The following is a 12,534-nucleotide window of genomic DNA, read 5'->3' on the forward strand; positions in this document are numbered from 1 at the left end:
CTTAGGGAAAAAGACACTCTTGATCTTTGCTGCTGCCCTTATCCCTACCCACCTCCCAAGCCGCCTCTCTTATTCTTCTCAAAAAAATTTTTTTAATTAAAAAAGCATCCATTCATTCATTGTTGTTGTTAAATGGAAGCTACTATCTCCAGTAGCCATTTGACTGGTTTCCTGATATTAAATTCTCCCAGACTTTACTCTCTGTAGGAGAGTGTATGAATGTGGGTGCTGAGTGAGGACAGGGGTGGGCTGGCCCAGGTAGAGGTTACAGCTCTCCTCTGCTTTGTGACAGTGGAACTGGGACCATGACCTACACTCCGCCTCTGTCAGCTGCCTGGGAGGCAGATAAGATGAGGACACACGCGCATTTCCTTCGTGCTTGCTATTCGTGTCAGCGTCATCTCAGCAATGGCATTTCACTTCCAGGTTCCAGTTCTTTCCACACTGGTAGAATCAGCTTTATTGCTCTCTTCGGGGGCTTGGCAAGGCAGCTCTCCCTGCTGAGAGGTCTGGGTCCCATCTCAGCAGGGCTCCTCCCCTGAGCTCCCAGGCTGCTAGCCCCCACTGGGCAGCGCCCTGTCATCAAAGGACTAGATGGCAGCTCTGTGGGGTCCCTTCATCAACCTTCTAGGTTCTCGTGACCCAATTCTCACTGCCATCCTCAGTCCTCAAGGAGGTAGCTGTTTCCTGTGGTTACTTTCTCTGTGACTTCAACATCCTCTTTGTGCCTTTTCAGTTTTCCAGTAGCCATTTAACCAACTTCCTGATATTTCTTCCTGGCCCCCTACTGATACAGGCAGAGACAAGACAGAGCCCCGAGCCCCTTCCATGTGGCTCTTAGGGTCTAGTGGGAGACAGACACTAAGCAAGCAGTTATAGAAATTAGTGTTTATTAAGAGTAGAAGTGACTGCCATGAAGAAAAAGTACAAAGTGTATTTGCCTAATAGAAGTCTCTTTGGTAAACAAACCCATGTAGCATTGTTGAATGCAGTATCTCCATGGCTTATTCGACCAAGAAACTTCCTGGTGAGCCTATTAACATCCAGCATTAGGGTTCTACAGAGTAGTACACTGTTCTAATGGAAAAGGGAGGTCATTGGAGAAGCGTGAGCCAGGAACTGGGGTATGAGCATCTCCCATGTTCCTCTGGTAGCATCCGGTATGTGGGACGCATCTCCGTACTAACATTCCAGCCCCAAGACCATCTGACAATCTCCTTTGCTCTTATTCCAGAGCCACAAGCAACTTTCTGCTTGTCATTGACTTACTGAGTCAATTTCCCTGTACAGAAAAGATGCTCTTAAAAGCTTGCCCAAGCATTCTCATCTGCCTGGGAGGTTCCTTCTCATTGTAGAGCAAGGTTTCTTGACCTGTGTCTTTAGAGGGACCATCAGTCCCTCAGGACTATATGCAAAACGTGCACATGTTTGTATGTACACATGTGTGGACATTCTTCTAGAAAGAGGGTCCATAGCTTTTGTTGTTTCTAGTGGGACTATGGTTCCAGAAAAGATTAGGAAACACATTGTTAAAGGAAAATGTTCCTGTTTTAATTTGTACATTGATCTCTCGTGAGTTTGATAAATCACTTCTCAGTCTGACTAGCCTGGTATTCACTCATTAAACAGAGGTTCTGCACCTCCCAAGGTACTCTCCTGGCTGAGGGGCCACCCAGCTTTCTTGGACTGCATGGTATCACTCCTCAAGAAGCCTTCACCCATGGATTTTTCTCTGGCTGGAAAATCTTCTCATCCCTTCCAGTCAACTCTCACTTACTCTGCAGTTCTCACTGAGATGCCATGTTCTCCTTAAAACTGTCTCTGTCTCACTGATTCTCGATTAGATACCTCTTCTTTGTGCTCTCACAGCATCAGTCCCTCTTCTCTGAGCCTCCCCCCGACCAAGTGTTTCCCATTCACTGTGCTTATTCCATGATGTAATCAGTTGTTCATGGCATTGTCTGCTACCTGTCAGAATATAAGCTCTACGAGGAAAGTGGTCCACATCTAGCTTTGCTACACCTTACCTCCAGTACCAAGCACAGTGTCGGACACGTAGTGGGTGTCCATTAAGACATTATTTGAAAGAATGCATGGAAAAACCAGCCCTTCAGTTTTTCAGGGTTGTACTTGAATGCTGCCCCAGCTAGGCAATGAATGTTCTCCACCCACTTTGTGACTATGTGCAGATTTGTCACTCATGAGAAATCCAAGCAGTCCAACATTCAAATAATGACTTGTATCTTTTATCAGTAAAAGCTTCTTTCTTACTAAATGCACACATGTGTGTGTGTGCACACATATGTACAAAGCTATGTATGGGTAAAGAGAAAACATGCTGCAGAGTGTTGGAATGGATGTACCTGCATTTCTCAGAAAGCGATTCCTGTAGTCCTTGACTATCCTTGTGATGGGATTATAGAAGCCATCTCCACAGTCATAACAGCCCTTGGGGATTTTTCTAGGTGGGTCCATATTGGTGAGCTGAGAGATACCTTGAAAGGACATGATGTATAGTTAGTTCACTACTAAGGTGAAATCCAAACCCAGTGTCCACGTAAAGTCCACTTTCGGCTGATTGATTGTGTGACTATCTGACTCTACAATTGGACTAAACACTCCCTGCTCAGGGCAAGGAGCAAAAATGGGAAGAACAGTGCCCCGAGGGAGCTTTCTCAAAATGGCTCTGTGAGTAGGGTTTTAGGAACTAGACCTTCTGTCTTCTCTTAATTCTATCCTCCTGTTCAATTTATCTTCTTTTTAAAGTTACTTCAGTAGGCCACAATCCACTGATTTAAAATAATCTTTAGTTTCCCTCTCAAGTTTGGATTGAAGAAAAGGAAAGATGCCTGGTACCTGAAGGCTTCAAGCCATAGCATATCTCAGTGTAAAACCTCCGGTCATAGCTGTCACAGTAATGCCAGTTCTCAGCATCATATTGCAGCCCATCTGCGAAGGTATACCTGCCCTGGAAGACAAAGAGCACACATATGTGTCGGAAGAAGACTTTGGCCAAGAATGCCAGATGTCAAGGGAAGAGGTGGCCTTTTCACTGCCACAGAAAATAAGTGACAACTATCACAATGATTATGATTGTGACAATTAGAGGGGATGGATATAAAGCACTGAGTTCTGTGTCTGCCACTCAAAGTATGGTAACTCTCTGTATGACTATAGCTCTCTCTGGTCTTTGGCTCCTCACTTGTAAAATTACTATGCCATTGGAAAAATAATTATGTATTTTTGCATTGAAAAACAGAAAAAAATGTGTTATGACTTTTCTGACAATCCAATAGGATAAAGATGATATGCACTTAAGAGGGTTGATTGAGAACTCAATGAGAGAGTACATTAATAAATCAGTAAAGTGCTTGCCTGTGATGGTTAATTTTATGTGCGAACTTGACTGGGCTAAGGGATGCCCAGGTGTCTAGTAAAACTTTATTTTTGAATGTGTCTGTGCGGGTATTTCTGCAACAGATTAATTCTGAATTGATACAATGAGTAGTTTGCTCTTACTAATGTGACTAGACATCCAATCTACTGAGGGCCTGAATAGAACAAAAAGGCAGAGGAAAGGTGAATTTGCTTTCTGTTTGAGCTGGGATACCCATCTTATCCTGCCCTTGGACATCAGCACTCCTGGGTCTCAGGCCCTGGGACTCTGACTGGAACTTACACCATTGAATCCCCTGGTCCTCGGGTCTTTGGATTTGAACTGGAACTATACCACTGACTTTCCCAGGTTTCTGGCTTGCTAAAGGCAGATTGTGGGACTTCTCAGCCTCTATAATCTCATAAGCCAATCCCTCATAATAAATATCTTTCTACATATATCCTATTGGTCCTGTTTCTCTGAAGAAGCCTGACAAACACACTGTATGTACTGGGTCATCAGGAAAGTCATAATGCATAGAAAAATACCTCATGAGTTTTCCAATGACCCAATATGAATACAAAGTATGTATGCAAAGTATCTGATAAAAGACATTACTCTTTTATTATTATTATTATCATAGCTAAAAAGGTCAGCACAATTAGCTACACATACATTCTGTATTTGGTGCCCTGCTGCTAAAGAAAACCTCAGGATGTAGAAGTTGCATTGGCCTAGGTATCAGGAAACATGGGTGGAAATTCCAATAATACTATTAATTCACTGTGTGACCTTGGATAAGTCACATCCCCTTCCTGGGGCTTAAATTCTCCAAGCTATAAAACAAGGAGTGTTTCTTAACCTTTTTAGGTCATGAGTCAGGCCCCAATATACCCTTAGTAGAACTGATAAAAACTATAGGACCTTTTCTGGGAGAAAAACATAGTCTCACATATTCAGAGACTTTTGTATGTAAACCAGATGGTGTCACTGACCCCCTGAATTATATCCACAGCCCACAACCCTGGGACTGGATGACCTCTGGTGATAGTAGCAGTGGTGGAGGTACTAATAGTAAGAACCAATATGTGTGAGTGCCTATGTGCCAAGCACTTAGCAAAGTGTGCACATGGATTACCTCATTAACTCTTACCACCATCCTAGGGGGTGCCTAGCACCACTGTGGGCCCCCAAAGATGTCCGTATCTGCTGGAACCTGTGAATATATGGCCTTATGTGGCAAAAGGGTGCAGATGCACTTAAATTAAGGATCTTAAAATGAGGGGATCATTTTGGATTTTCTGGGGTGCTCCCAGAGTAATCACAAGGGTCCTCATGAAAGGTAAGAAGGTCAAGGTGAGAGACTACCAAACAATGACAGAAGCTGAGGTTAGAGTGATGCATGGTTATGAGCCAGGGAATGCAGGCAGCTTATAGAAGCTGGGAAAAGCAAGGGAAGGATTCTCCCCTCAAGTGTCCAGAAAGAAGGCAGCTTGCTGATCCATTTCAGAATTCCAGTCTCCAGAACTGTAAGAGAATACATGTGTATTGATTTAAGACACTAATTTGTGGTAATTTTTTAGAATAGCCATAGGTAATATGATTGGCATTCCCAGTTTACAGATGAGTAATTTGAATCTTAGCGAGTTAAAGTCATGGGCCCAAGAGCAGCGTGGCATAACAGAATTCAAACTCTTTGTGGCCTCTCCAGGGCCCCTTCTAAATCCAAAAGGAGAAGATTCTAGCACCCTGGGAAAGCAAGAAGCTGGAGGAGAGATGGAAGGAGAGAACACCAGGGAGGGCAGGGCACCATAACAGCGGGAGCTCTTCCTGGCCGAGGAGTGCCTCTCTGTAGCCCTGGCTGATCACCTTGATGACCAAGCCCTTCTCCCAGGTGGCGTCGAATCGGCTACCGCTGGGGAAGTACAGGGTCCCTTCGCCATGGAACATGCCGTCCTTCATTTCCCCAACATATCTTGTTTCTGTAGGGAGGATGTATTCGGCTTTGCCCTCCATCCTGCAATGACACAGGAAAGCCACTGAGTCCTCCAAGGCAGCTGGAGGATCAGAGATGGCAGAGGAGGGAGAGAGAGTATCATCCTCTTCCTCAGCATGCCTGGACATTATGGCTCCCACAACATTCTGTTCAAAAACAAAACTTTTATTTTGTTTCCCTTAGAAGCTAAAAACTGAGAGGGACTGTGTTGCAAGTGGTCCAGAGTTTGGTCTGCTCATCTCCTCGCAAGGACATGCTGTCCTGAGAATGCCCACTGAGATATCCCCTTGGTAGGTCCAGAGAGGGTAGGGATGTATTCGAAGCCACAGAGTGGAGATTAGAGCTCAAATTTTCTGGCAGCTGGATCTGCGTCTTCCCTCTCCACTACCAGCCCACCCCTGCCCAATTATACCAGGAGTGAGATATTTAGAAAAAGTATGACATTTAGAGATAGGAGACAGGAGTTTGAATCTTATTTCACCATTTTTGAGATGTAGCCTCTTGGAGATGTTCTCAAACCTCTGTCTACCTCTCTTCTTCCTTTCTGTCCATCTCTCCCTCTCTTCCTCCCTTTATTCCTACAAATATTTATAGAGTACATACTATGTGCCAAGTGCTGTGCTGAGACTGGTCTGCTAGATACAACACAGATATGACAGTGATCAACACAGATGTGTCCCTGTCCTTACAGGGACTCACAGTCTATGGGGGGGGGGTACAATGAATTTATATAAACCAAATAATATATTATGTACTTTTTTGGGAGGGTCTGGCTTGTTTTACTCAACATAATTCCTTTAAAACTCATTAATGTTCTTGTGTGTGTACCAATAGTTCACACCTATTGCTGAGCAGGTTTCCAGTGAATGGATATACCATAATTGTTTGTTCATTCATCTGTTGGACATTTTTTTTTTTTAAATTTTCCTTACCATAGGGTGGTGTGCACTCTCTGGAGCGACAAAGAGAAGGAAAGTGAGAAATTACCTCCCCCCCCCAAGGAGGATGGCCATGCCAGACTCTTCTCCTCCATTCTGGGATCCCTCCTGGGGTTCTGGGTATGCACTTACACATGCCTGGTGTGATTCTCAAGTTACTGGGTCTGGGACTCAAACCATATAGTCAGCCATGTGGTTTAACCATCATGCCACTTGCTGGCCCTCCCGTTTTTTATTATCACAAATAAAGCTGCGATGAGCACTCATGTAAGTGTGTCTTTGTATCGATATATACTTTAGTTTCTTTGGCCTAAATGCCTGGGAATAGAATATCTGTTTAACTGCCAAAATTTCCCAAAGTACTTGTACCATTTTGCATTCCAACCAGAGGCAGAGAATCTATATAAGCTTTTTAAACCAAATGTTAAATATCAACTTCCTACAGTCTACTTTATTCATATAAACATTAAAAGGAAAATACCTTTCCCAAATAAAAAAAAAATCTAGGGGCTGGATGATGGCACAGTGGTAAAACATTATGCTCTGAAAGACTGACCCACAAGGGAAGGTTCTGAGTTTGTGTCTGGAGGCTCCCTGAGTTAGTTGGGCACATGCATACTAAGATTCAGAGCTGGCTGAAGTGAGGATGGATCAAGGCATCAAGACCTTGGAGTACTGTCTTACTGTCTCTCTTTGTCTTCCTCACTCATGGACAAAAAAATAAATTAATAAATAATAGTAATAACAATAAACAAAACTTTATTATTATTATTATTATTTTTTTTTGGAGAGGTTTTTTTGCTATAGGGCGCATGCGCTTGCCAGATAGACAGAGAGAGACATAGAGACAGAAAGTGAGAAATCACCCCCCAGAGGGGATGGTCACGCCGCCAAACCTGCTCCTCCTTTTTTTGCTATAGGGCGCATGCGCTTGCCAGATAGACAGAGAGAGACATAGAGACAGAAAGTGAGAAATCACCCCCCAGAGGGGATGGTCACGCCGCAATGCCTTCTCCTCCATTCTCCTCTTGGGATCTTGGGCACGCACGCACACATGCCCGGCGTGAGTTTTAAGTCACCAGGTCCGGGACGCGAACCACGGTCAACTAGGTGGGAGTCCAGTGACATAGCCATTACGCTAACTGCTGGTTCCCTAAACAAAACTTTAAAAAAACCCAAATACCGACTACATACAAATAACATCTTCCTATACTACATTATATATTCTTTGGAATAGTAAGGCTAGATGTGCATTATTTTCCCATTTTACAGATGAGGAAATTAAGGCCTGGATGATTAAGCAGACAATTAGTAGGTTTTAGACTTGAGGCCAGACTTCAAGCATACTGGAAGCTTTTTTCCTGCACTATGCTGTCTCTTTCCTATGTGCTGAAATTTGAGAGGCCCCAAAACATGGCTCTAGTCAACTACTGTTAAACAACAAAATCAAGGGGCTAGAAGGTGGCATAGTGGTTATGGCGCTGGACTCCCACATGGCCAATAACAGTTTGAGTCCTGTACCCAGCAGCTTGAAAATCACACTACGTGCATGTACATGTGTGCCCAAAATCCCAGGAAGAGAATGGGTGAGAAGACTGTGGCATGGCCATCCCCCTGGGGAGTGATTTCTCATTTTCCCTCTCACTGTCTCTGTCTCTTTCTGGTGAGTACATAAGCCCTGTGGCATAAACCTTAAAAAAAATCAATGCAGAACACATGACCAAATTATGAAAAGAAGTAACATGGAAAACAACTGCTGACTTCTTGTCAGTTATAGGAAGTTAGGAAGCCTTCCTCAGATCTGGGAATCCATACGATGGTTACACTGGTACCAAAACCCCTGAGCTAAACAGATTCCTAGGGCAAGAGCATGGTCATGGCCAATGCAATGCACAGCTGGAGTTAAAATGCACAGAAGGTCATGGGAAAATATTTGAGAGCTTTCTCTTTCTGACCCCGTCTGTCTCTCACACACAAATAACCCATTGAAAGTAAGTGTAGGTTCTCAATTTTTGGTGCCTAAAATGTCCAATCCCCTATCTGTATTTGCTAAAACTCTTCCACCTTCACTGTAGCAGAGCCTTGTGAAAAGAAAGACCATGGTGTAGGCATTGAATTGGGTTCAAATTCTGACTGCCACTTCTTAGTTGTGGTAACTGTAGGCAAGTCATTTTGCTTCTCTTAACCTCAGTTTCTTTATGTGCAAGATCAGCCTGGACACAGAGTTGTGAGAAGGGAGTATATACCAAGCACTACTCTGCCACTTACCTGCTGAGTTGGACAAGTGTCTTGAGCCTACTAAGTCTCATTCTTTTTATTTCTAAACTTGATGTAAGGATTAGAGATAGTATTCCTTATATACTACCACGGTCTCTAGGAATCCTGTCCTCTCTGCCTAGCCAGACCACTGATTCCTCCTTATGAACTCAAAAAGCCCTGGAATTCCACCAACCAGTCAACGTGGACCATGGATTCCACCAAAATGTTGCCCTCCATGTCTTCTCCATCCTCACAGCCCCAAGGTTGGAATGCCTCATAGCCCCAACGACTAGCACTTATTTTAAATTCACTCACTCAGCCTCAGTTTCCCCAGCTATAAGACAGATTCCACACTCTTCATCCAGGGCTGTTGGCAAGATCGGACTGCCACTCTGTTCTTCTGCTTCTTTTGATCACAGCGCTGACACTGAATAGCCATTATCTGTGTTTTGTCCATGAGCCTCTTATGTTTGAATAAACTTTCTGAGGGCCACAATTTTTGCCCAGAGTCAAGACCAGGGTCTGGTACTTGGCAGATTCTTAATACTGGTTGAGTTTGATGGCTTTTACTGTTAGTCCATTGCAGTAATTTGCATACATAATTCCAATAATCCCTAGATTGTGAAGTCCTTGAGGGAAGAGATCTTGTATATTGGATCAGATAAGCATCAGTCCTTCCCCAGTCTCTGTTTTCACAGCATGCACCCTTACCTGAAAAGATCTCCCTTATTCATTTTTGGGGCATTACACCCCCAACTAGGTTACAGGCTCCATGGCAGCATGGATCTTGATTGATTTACTTAATTTATTTATTTATTGTGAGACAGGGAAAAAAAAGAAAGAGGGCTCCCCAATGGGGTATAACCAAACTATAATCCCTTTATCTGCATTTCTCTATTTGGGCAGGATGTAGGGTATTGTGGCACAGTCACCCAACTTGTTTGGGTGGGAGGGGCAGGATATTTAAAAGAAATTATTCTTATCCCCATTTCTAAAACTGGGAGACAGCAAACACACACATATCTATGGTACGAGTGACTCGCAATTCTGCTGCTTTTGTGATGTGTCCTTGAGCAATTCCCTTAAGTAAGTTTGTGAAAGTGCTTGGAAGAGGTCCTTGACAGACTGTCCTTTCGCAGTCACAGATATTCAAGGCATAGGGAATCAGGCGAAGCCCTTACCTCCCATCTACATACTTCCCGATAAACTTGCTCCCGGTGTACTCCATGTCTCCCGCTTCGAGTTTCCAGCCGTTGGGATCCCAAATTCAGAGTACACGGCCTCACTATGACAACTAGGGCGGCTGGGCGGAGCCGGCGAAGCCCCGCCCACTGGAGCCCACGGATTCTCCCGGCAACTGCGCACGCTCCGTCGCTCGCGGTTGGGCTGCGCAATGCGCCTGCGTGGTAGGTTGCGCGTGCGCAGGTGCCGTGTGGCCCTCGGCGGTCGAAAGGGGACTTCAAGGAGACGGGGGCGAAGCGGCTGAGGGTGCCACCTCGGTCGAGGCTGCTGCCGTCATGCCGGGGATAGTGGAGCTGCCCACCTTGGAGGAGCTGAAAGTGCAGGAGGTGAGGCTCGTCCGGAGGACAGGCTAGCGTGGCACAGGGCTGCAGCTTCCTCGGCCTGGGCCCAGCCCCGCTTCGCCTCATCCCACACTGGACTCCGGACTCCCCCAGCGCCGGTCCCGCACCCCTCGACACATAGACAGGTCGACCCTGGAAATCCCTTCCACTGCTAGAGAATCGCCCCCTGGCCCACCTCGTCCCATTCGCCATGGCTCTAGACCCCTCCCTCTTGCCCACCCTCACAGTGACCTGCTTCTCCTTCCGTGAACAGTGGCGGTACATTTTTTTAAGCACTAACCAGGGCCTCTTCCCTTCCTTTTTGTGTCTTTAATCCTCAGACCTCCCTGCGCAGCGAGTATACAACCCTAGGTGCTCACTGTCAGGGAGAGAGACGGTCACCTTAAAGTAGGCTCCTCGATGCAGAGTTCATTAAAGTGGAGCTAGGAAGCCGCAGGAAAAGTGAGATGACCCTGGAGAGTGAATTTCTAACAGCTGTGGGAAGGTGTTTGCTAACAAGACACATTTAAAACGTCCATTATTCAAGAGATACCTGAATAATTACCATGTGCACATGCACTGGAAAATAAGTGACATGGTACCTGCCTTCACAGAGTTTGTGATCTGCTAGGGAGAAAGTCACATAGGCAGTTGCAGTATTATGTACTTAGTAGTTGAGAAGTGAAGACAGTCATAATGGTCAGGCCTTTTCTACAAGCCAGATAAGATACTAATAATGACTTGATATGTATTATTATCTAACCCAGCAACACTATAAGGTAAAATATAATTGTCTTTCCGTGTTATAGCTTAGGTAATTGCCCTGAGAGTAGAAATAATTTGCTCTGGGTGGCATAGCTGGTAAGGTGGTAGAGCTGGAATGGGAACCCAGGTCTGGCTTTCAAACCCATGCTTTTCAACTATGTTATGGGCACAAGCTCTTAGAGTGAGAAGGCCTAGCAGAAGCTTGTGTATGTTTGATGTCACCCCGTTGGTGGCAGCAGTAGGTGCTGAGCCTGGAGAGAAACCATGGGCTGAGACAGAGCTTGGAAGACAGGACCAAGACCAAGCAGTTTGGACTTCAATCCTGTAGGTGAGGTGGTAGGAAAAGATGGGAGGTTTTAAGACAGAGGAATGTTGTGGAAGGTCTAACTGGGTTCTTGAAGAACAGGCTGTATTGAAGGAAGAGGGCAAGATCCAAAATTATGGTTCGGAAATTATATACTGGGCACTATATTAAATGTCTTACCTGCATTATTCTATTTAATCTTATATGCCTGTGAGAGTGGCAACTGTTATTTTTCTCAATGAAGACATTAGTAGCTGTGTTCAAGGTCTTCATAATAAAGTGACATTTACTTCAAGGTAGGACAAGGGGTGCTGCCATGGACAGCAGTCAGTGTTTCTCATCTCACCATCAAGATGGGCTAATCCTTTGGGGCTGGCAGGTAGCACAGTGGTTAAGGACGCTGGACTCCCACATAGTTGACCATAGTTGGAGTCCCAGACCTGGTGGCTTGCTTTCTCACTTTCTCTCTCTTTCTTTCTGTTCCTCTCTGGTCAAATTAAAATAAGTAAAGTTAAAAAATAAATACCTCACTCTCTCTCTTAAAAAAAAAAAGATGGGTTAATCCTTTAATTTTTTTTTTTTTTTTTTTTGTGCTAATTTGCTATAGGGCACATGCACTTGCTGGAGAGAGATAAAGAAAGAAATAGCCTGTCCTGGAGGATGACCATGCTGCAATCTCTTCTTCATCTTCCTCTTGAGATTTTGGGCATACACACACACATACACACACACACACACACACACACACACACATGCCCAGCGTGTTTTCCAAGCCACTAGATTCGGGACTTGAACTGTGCAGTTGGCCTTGTAGGATTCAGCTGCCTAAAATCACCGTGCCATTGACTGGCAGAGACTAGGTTAATTTTGACTTGCTTTATTTTTTCACAAGTTTAAGTTGTTTCAACAAACATCTGAGGTTCTGCTTTATGCAGATGTTCTATACCTGAAATAAATTTGCAACTCACACAATTGAATTGAGAAACAGATAATTGCATAAATAACAAAAATACAAGACAAAGTATGAGGAAAACTGTACGAGCCATAGACATGACTTAAGGAAAGAGAGTAGGATATGAGATTGGATTTATTTTCTAAGCCTAACTTCTTGGTCGTCTTCATTAGTGCTTTTAGCATTGACAGGTACTGTCTCTTTATTTGTAATACAAGGCGATTGCAGTTGAAACGTTCTCTGAAGCTTTAATACAAAAGGAATAGAGAAGGCACTTGTGCATAATGTAAGATGTGGCTAAGTGGTATTTTAAAAGTGACGTTTATGGGCAGAGATGGGGAGAACTCTCTTAAGACAGTAGGATCTGAGCAAAGGTAAAGAG

The 12,534-nt window shown here is 44.4% G+C and overlaps 2 protein-coding genes across 4 annotated transcripts in view; one reads left to right on the forward strand and one right to left on the reverse strand.

Annotated features, from left to right (window-relative positions):
- The window catches only part of MORN5 (MORN repeat containing 5), a 31,664-nt gene extending 21,748 nt beyond the window's left edge, over positions 1 to 9,916 (reverse strand). For 2 of the 3 annotated variants that reach the window (XM_006150480.2, XM_006150481.2), the window contains exons 1-4: positions 9,751 to 9,916; positions 5,246 to 5,393; positions 2,857 to 2,968; positions 2,364 to 2,495 (exon numbers count right to left, since the gene is read on the reverse strand). In XM_006150480.2, the coding sequence (XP_006150542.1) occupies positions 2,364 to 2,495; positions 2,857 to 2,968; positions 5,246 to 5,393; positions 9,751 to 9,797 (439 nt within the window). In that variant the 5' untranslated portion in view covers positions 9,798 to 9,916. Of the gene's footprint in view, positions 1 to 2,363; positions 2,496 to 2,856; positions 2,969 to 5,245; positions 5,394 to 9,750 lie in introns of those variants that run through there. The other variant, XM_014588608.2, reaches the window with a different exon arrangement.
- A 54-nt stretch (positions 9,917 to 9,970) lies between these two features.
- NDUFA8 (NADH:ubiquinone oxidoreductase subunit A8) overlaps positions 9,971 to 12,534 on the forward strand; it is a 27,020-nt gene continuing 24,456 nt past the window's right edge. Inside the window, exon 1 of the mRNA XM_006150482.3 lies at positions 9,971 to 10,137. Coding sequence (XP_006150544.1) covers positions 10,087 to 10,137 — 51 coding nt within the window. The 5' untranslated portion in view covers positions 9,971 to 10,086. The remainder of the gene's footprint in view (positions 10,138 to 12,534) is intronic.

Source organism: Tupaia chinensis, unplaced genomic scaffold (genome assembly GCF_000334495.1).
Source record: "Tupaia chinensis unplaced genomic scaffold, TupChi_1.0 Scaffold000289_1, whole genome shotgun sequence".
In the NCBI taxonomy this organism is placed as follows: domain Eukaryota; kingdom Metazoa; phylum Chordata; class Mammalia; order Scandentia; family Tupaiidae; genus Tupaia; species Tupaia belangeri.